We start from the raw sequence: 7,161 nt of genomic DNA, 5'->3' as shown, positions 1-7,161 counted from the left end.
AGACATATCCCTGACATGAAAGCATAATATGATAACACGATAGATATGCAAAATTAGCGTCACGCTATACATCGTACAACACTTTGGCAAACAATGCATCATATGTTTTTGCAACGTAAGCTATACCTTATTTGAACAATCAGTTCTAACAGGTAATAGTTTGAAAGTTTTTATATTGTCTTTGTATTTTCTCAACGAAATCTCGTTAGAATTATCGAGACAGAGGTAGAATATTTGGATTTGGTAGAAAATACCTTGTGAGATCTACCACAATACACGACTTCTCATTAAATTGTCATTATTGAACGACCATCGGCGAGTGTTTCATTGTGAAAAAGATATATTTTACAAATAAGTTCTATATAAACGATTAAATATATATGATACATGGATTAAAACATTTCTTTTTTTTTTTTTCAATTTTTTTTTTCTTGTAGTTTTCATTTGCAGAAGATAAGTGTAACAAGAACATATACACAGCTCTCTCTTTTTCTCTGCAGTTAATGATATTAAACGAACTACAATACGTACATTAATAACATCATTTAAAATGCCTAATTAAACATGAGTAAACCGTTTTATTCGATATTAAAATCATCCAGTCCAATAATCTGTGATTTACCAAATCAAATGAATTATGCGTCTCGATTATTTGATTTAGTAATAGTCCAAATAAATCGAAATATATATTTATTTGATTTTAAAAATCAAATAACACTTATTCGACTCGATTCGATTCACTCAGGTCCGTATAATCATTTATGAGAAATAAAGAATTTATCTAATAAAATAATTTATAATACAAACTGCTTACATTTTCATTAAATACGAGATAGGAAAACCTGCATTTCATTTAACTAATCAATTATGGTTTCCTATTAACAAAGATAATGTCAGTATTGAAAATTTTATAAACTTTTCATTTTATATTGTATTAGAAAATTTTCTCACATACATTTATACTAGCCATAATAACAGTGGAATAAACGGAAGACGCCAATTTAATCCCAATTGACATGCTCCAACACTGATTATAATAATATTAAAATAGATTTAGATCTCTGACTTTACTTTTTAACTTTTTTTACAGACAATTTTTTAAATAAATTCTGTTTTCAAAATAATTTATGTAGTCAGTGATAAAAAACAAATAAAATTAAAAAGTATTCATTTAAAAATCATATATTATGTCATGTAGAAAATAAAAGAAAAGAGAAATAAAACAATTTGAAATAAATTTGTTAAATAGAAAAAAAGCTTCGAGTCAGTTTTGAATGAAAATCTTACATAATCATTGACAACAGTTTTATAGACGCCTATTCATATAAATTAACAAATCATTAGTAAGTTAGTGTTGGATACATACGTTTTAATAATGAAAACAGCGGACGAGAAAGAAATTTCAAAATTTGTTGTCCACCTTTTCAATCCACTATCATAATTATCGGCATTATGTATTGTTGATTTCTTCATACCTTAATTCGTGTCATAAAGCGTCGAATTGTGAAACACTATGGCATATTTACAAAGACTATATATTTTGTTAGGATCTTCCAATAATAAGATTCTTTGTAATATGAAAAGTTTCTTTATATTATATGGCTTTAGTGTATTTTTCACAAAACATGTAGCTTTTTAATATTTATCACTTCTGTTGATAAAATTAAATCCTGTTTCGAACGATTCCATCACAGAATCCGCAACTTTATCGACATTCGTGAACATAATGGAACTAGAGCAATCTAATGACTGTGTTGAAACTGAAATATGAAATCGTTCAATTTAATTACATTTAACTTTAATTATCCGGCAGTGTTTCTAAAAAATCATACATAATGTAAAATATCTTTTTTGACCTATTAGTTTATCATACCTGTTGCATACGTCCACATTCCTTAATATTTGTTGCTATTTTATCACAGTTCCAATCGATATGCCGATAAATTCTTTCCAAGTTTCTTTGGAAATAATAATATCTCTATTATGCAAGCTTTGAAACAAAGAAATAGAAAATAACAGACTATCATTACATCAATAATTGTATTCACTTCGGTATGTGCCGTTATTATTTTAAAGAATAAATTACTTTTGATGTTGTGTCAATAAATCAAATCATTAAATTTAAATGAGTTTTCATATAAATTTGTAAATATCATCTCTGCATAAATATAATCTAGAAAGTTTATTCAGCGACCGAAAAGTAGGCTGATACTTTTAGCATTAAAATTAAAATTTACAAAATAGCGCATTCCATAAATTGTAAATAATTATCTATTAAAGTGATATTGAAAACTATAATGATCACCGTGTAGTCGATTTATTTTAAACACCGTCAATTCCACGATTCTCTGTAAGTTCAATTTATATTAGGTCATAAAAGCGAGTCAATATATATACCGACAACGGGGCTTAAATCGAGCTAGTGAAATCTCGATCGTTACTACAAATTTTTTATATCTCGAAAGAGAGGAACCATATTCCTTTGTTTTCTTGCTATTTATAAAAATAATTTCAAGCCGCCTTAAAGGGGTAGATGCTTCTTAAGACTACCTATTCTATGCTTGCCTTAGTTCAAATCGGTACTTTTTCCTTTCCTTATATAATGGCTTCAAATAAAATATTAAAAGATCACATATGTACCGGTAATTATAATAGTGGACTATCATAAGTCAAATAATAACGAAAATTTATTTTATGATTTATTTTAAGAATTATTTTATAAAATAAATCATAAAATAAATTTGTGCAATGTTTATATTTAATCCATTACTGGTACATATGTCTCATTGAACGTTTCATATAACCGTAACGTTTCATATAATCGGTCTTTCATACATATCTGTTACATACTTATATGTATTTCAAAAGTAAAAAAGAAAATTATGTGCCATTAATGTTAAATCATAAGTCACTATTAAAATACTGAACAATGGACGATAAACTTAAATCTCAATCGAGATAATACTATTATATTTTGGCATACTTAGCCAATAAGGATAGAAAAAAGTTTTGATAAGTACATGCAAGTCATATTTGTAGACTAGCCAATTTTAAGGTGTATCTACCCCTTAACACAGGATGATACCGCCGCAGAGCCGCTGCTACTGTGGCTGCGTTGGATTGTGTTGAAGGGAAGGTGGTGGACCCTAAAAAATATGAAATTGTTAAAATTGTATATAACTAATAAATTAGAAATATGATAGTAACCAAATACTTACAGGCATCGCGGGAAAGGGTGGTTGAGAATGTGCATGAGGGTGAGGATGTGGATGTGTTATGTGCGCAGCTAAATGACCAGGTAACTTTGGTCCATCTTCTGCTTTTTCTTCTTCTCTTCTTTTCAAACATGCTGCTTTTGGATTAAGATTTCGTTCTACGAAAATGAGAGATAATATTTATTCAAATTAATTAGATATTTTCTTGATAAAAAATAACATAAATGAACAAAGTTATACCTCTAACTTGCTGTTCAAGTGTCATGATAACTTCAACAGCCATGTTGAGGATACCAAGCTTCGTTTGAGGTTTGTCTGTCTTTAAATGTGTCATACACATTCTTCCAAGTTCTTTTAGAGCTTCATTGATGTCCCTAATACGTATCCTGTAATGAATTATATAGATCCATTAGGAAATTATTCTTTTTCATTAGCATAGAAAGATAAAACAATTAAAATATCCTTTCCACCCACAATCTTTAAACTATATCAAATACAAAGGAATTTGACCATACAAATGTTATTATAAATTAAATATATGTATATGTATATATGTATAAGTACTACAATAATATTAACTTTCAAGACAAAATTTCTATCTATTACGAAGATCATTTTAAATATTCATAGAATTAAAGATAAAATCAGAGCATCGTTGTCACACATACATAGAATACGGGCCACATATAGCACTGGATTATTTAATCACATAAATGCATCAGTGCATATCTTTGGTATGCGCTTACCTTTCCCTAGCATTATTTGCTTGTCGCCTCTCTCTCTCCCTTTGCGCTTTCACATCAGGGTCGTCATCCTCATCCTCAGCGCTCGAACAACAGTTACGCAATAACAATACTTGATTAATCACCTGACATAAGTAATTTTATAACCTTAACTAGTTAATGAAAATAATTTACCATCGTTAAGATAGTAGACAAATGTTTAATTTTAATCAAGACCAGTAGATGAACTTTCATAGTTTAAGCTTATAATAAAAATATAATGATTATCAGTTGTTCGAGCAGGATTACCATAATTTTCATAAAATTATATGTTTATTATATTTCATGATAACATATTAATGAACACACGCAGCTGTTTTTAATCTGTGAACTGTGGTCATGAATAAAAAAGTAAGTTCCACTTTTTAAGGCCCGTATTCTTTGCACCGAACATATCGATGATGAATATCTGCATTTATTATTAATTTACAATAATATTTCCTGGCGTTTGTGGATAAAAAAATCTTGAGCTCATATTTGATGTCGTTACCTAAAAAATTCAGAATATATGATGTTTCCTTATTTATGAAAATTTTAAATTATACTTTGATGAAAATGCAATTATATGTTGCACGATGAAGCACATTAAAAAAAAATCGTTTTATTCTACAATCAATTTTCCTCATTAATTAATTTAGCACAATAAGTAAATAAAAAAATATAAAATAATACTTGTTTTTTTTTATTTACTTTTTTTTAAATAAACGACAAGAATTAATTTCACTCGTGATTACAAGTAAATGATGCCTAAAAAATAATTTAGCACTTGTACACATCTTCATCTAGAATGAGAATAAAAAAAATACAAAACTAAAATAAACTCTACGTAAATGGAGAAATCAATGCAATATTCAATTAATGTTTCACATAGTGCCGTATATTCTAACAAAATAGCATGCCTAGGGACCGAATCGCAATCGAATTAAAATGAAACTGATTTGCAGATATGCACAAGAGATTGTATTTTTTTTTTTTTTTTTTATTAATTTATTTATTTTAAATATTTTTTTCTCTTTTACTTATCTTGTTTCGTCTTATTTTCTGACGATAACCAGCAACATTTTAATTTTCACGCTCGAATACGGGCCTTGCAGTGCAACGGATTTCAAGGTCTTAGGAATGTCACAAGGATGTTTTAATAATCAAAAGTTTATGCATGCCAAGTTTAAAGGAGAAAATATAATTAATTTCGCAACAATGTTCTCCATTTACGCCACAAATACATATATACATACACATGTATATATATATATTTTATAATAGTAATATTGTGCATATATATTTTATAGAAATATTTCTCTTGTGCATGTCATATACTTTAGAATTATTTATAAAATTAAGACGAATCGTACCCTGAAAAGAATTCAGGATAGGTGGTGGATAGAAAATATATATATATAATATATGTTTCCGTTACTTTGTGAAATCCGTTAATTCGTGAGAAACCTAGGTTTTACACGAAATAGCTATACTGATCTGTTAAATTATATAATTAATATTTGATCCCAAATATAAGAAAAATATTCTTCGATTTAGTCTCAAAACAAAAAAAAATACCTGCCTATACCTGTACTGTTGTAAATCCAGAGACAAAAAATATGTGTTTCTTCATTTTAAGGCTTATCCAATTTCGAGATAGAGCTTTTCTATTGATTTAAGGGATTAATCTAAGTTTCCTTTGAAAATTTTGAAAACTATGAAAACGAAAATAAAATAAAAGCGAACAATGAGTGCTCGTAGTTATTCATTCAATGGGGCCTAGGGTTTTCACGATTTAACTGAAGTATACAATATAACGGTACTATATATATATATATAAAGATAGAAAAAATAATAGATGGTATAAAAAAGGATATAACAATGTGTGCATACTGCGTGTGTTCACTAACCTTTCACGAACGTTGTTGGCTTGTCGACGTTCTTTTTCACGCACCGCTTTGGTGCCAGGATCATCACAATCTTCGTCAGCACTCGAACAACGGTTTTTTAAAGACACAAGATGTTAGTTCAGGTAAGTTCAAAAAACTTAATAGGTGAGATACTTCAATGAGTAGTATATTCACGAGAGTAATTGTAATAAATAATTATAGATATTTATATGAGAAAGAAAGATATATAAAATGTGTACAGGATATGTCAAAGGTCGTTTTATCAAACCGAAAAATTATAAATTTTTGTTATTATTATGAGTTGCAACATCGTAGACCTATACTTTTTTAACACCACTATAACTGCAGATTCCTATTGAAATGAAAAATAAAATATTGTAATTCTATCGATAAGTCTATATTGATATTTTGTTTTATTCTTCTTTTCTAAGTGAAACGATTTTTGGAATACCCTGTATATTCAGTAGCGAACAAAAATATTGGTATAAACTGCATTTTTCTATAACATTTTCTATAAATCAGTAATAAGTACAATTTTACGCCTATTTTTTCAGCAAACTTTATCATTCATGAAGCTTCACTCATTTTTTCACCTATTTTGTGCTAATATTTTTGTTCGTCATTGTATATTTTCATTCGTTGCGTTCACAAATTTGACTTATGTTAGAAAAAATGAAGAAATAAAAAGAAAAAAAGGAAAGATAAAATTATTCAATCCGAGAAATAAATAAGCTTTAAAGATACTTACTACCTGCGCGACCTTTTCGTTCCTTTTCCTTGTGACGTCGAATTAACCGTCGCCGTACCAATTACACCAGCAGCTGCTAATTCGCTACTCGAAGGTTTTGTTTCACCGCCGCTACTGTCCGGTGGATCTTTTCTCTTTTCTAAAGAGATGTATTCTGCTCATTATTGATAATGTAATTTAGCATCTTCATAGTGTAACAATAAATAATATTTATATGCTTAAAAAGGATTCACGGAAGAATAGAGGGATATTATTCGTAGAAATGAAACTTATTGGATCATGATCAAGACATATAAGTACATATTATATTATGTTGTATTCTTTCTTCGGATCATCGTTCGTATTTAACTACAGACGTGGAATATGCGTTCACGCGGAAACAAAAGGTACGAGTAAGCCGACCTTCGTCGAACACGGCCGAGAATACATCTCTCGATTATCCATGTGCTTTGGGCAGAAGGCTTAGTCACGAAACCGTGAAAAGCATCCAATTACCAGCAGGAAACACACTGCTTATGGGTTTAGCT

At 28.8% G+C, this 7,161-nt stretch overlaps 1 protein-coding gene across 13 annotated transcripts in view; it reads right to left on the bottom strand.

The window, feature by feature from the left end:
* Positions 1 to 776: 776 nt before the first annotated feature.
* The window catches only part of LOC106784185 (transcription factor 12), a 31,584-nt gene continuing 25,199 nt past the window's right edge, over positions 777 to 7,161 (bottom strand). For 5 of the 13 annotated variants that reach the window (XM_014743457.1, XM_014743461.1, XM_014743463.1 and 2 more), the window contains 6 exons: positions 6,635 to 6,788; positions 5,887 to 5,976; positions 3,962 to 4,051; positions 3,456 to 3,601; positions 3,219 to 3,373; positions 777 to 3,146 (listed from right to left, as the gene is read on the bottom strand). In XM_014743457.1, coding sequence (XP_014598943.1) covers positions 3,102 to 3,146; positions 3,219 to 3,373; positions 3,456 to 3,601; positions 3,962 to 4,051; positions 5,887 to 5,976; positions 6,635 to 6,788 — 680 coding nt within the window. In that variant the 3' untranslated portion in view covers positions 777 to 3,101. The remainder of the gene's footprint in view (positions 3,147 to 3,218; positions 3,374 to 3,455; positions 3,602 to 3,961; positions 4,052 to 5,886; positions 5,977 to 6,634; positions 6,789 to 7,161) is intronic. The other 8 variants (XM_014743462.1, XM_014743465.1, XM_014743458.1 and 5 more) reach the window with 7 other exon arrangements.

The sequence above is a fragment of the Polistes canadensis genome, unplaced genomic scaffold, assembly GCF_001313835.1.
Source record: "Polistes canadensis isolate GaletaPanama2010 unplaced genomic scaffold, ASM131383v1 scaffold_31, whole genome shotgun sequence".
Classification (NCBI taxonomy): domain Eukaryota; kingdom Metazoa; phylum Arthropoda; class Insecta; order Hymenoptera; family Vespidae; genus Polistes; species Polistes canadensis.
Note: the sequence above shows the minus strand (reverse complement) of the source record. Positions and strands in the feature narration are given on the sequence as shown.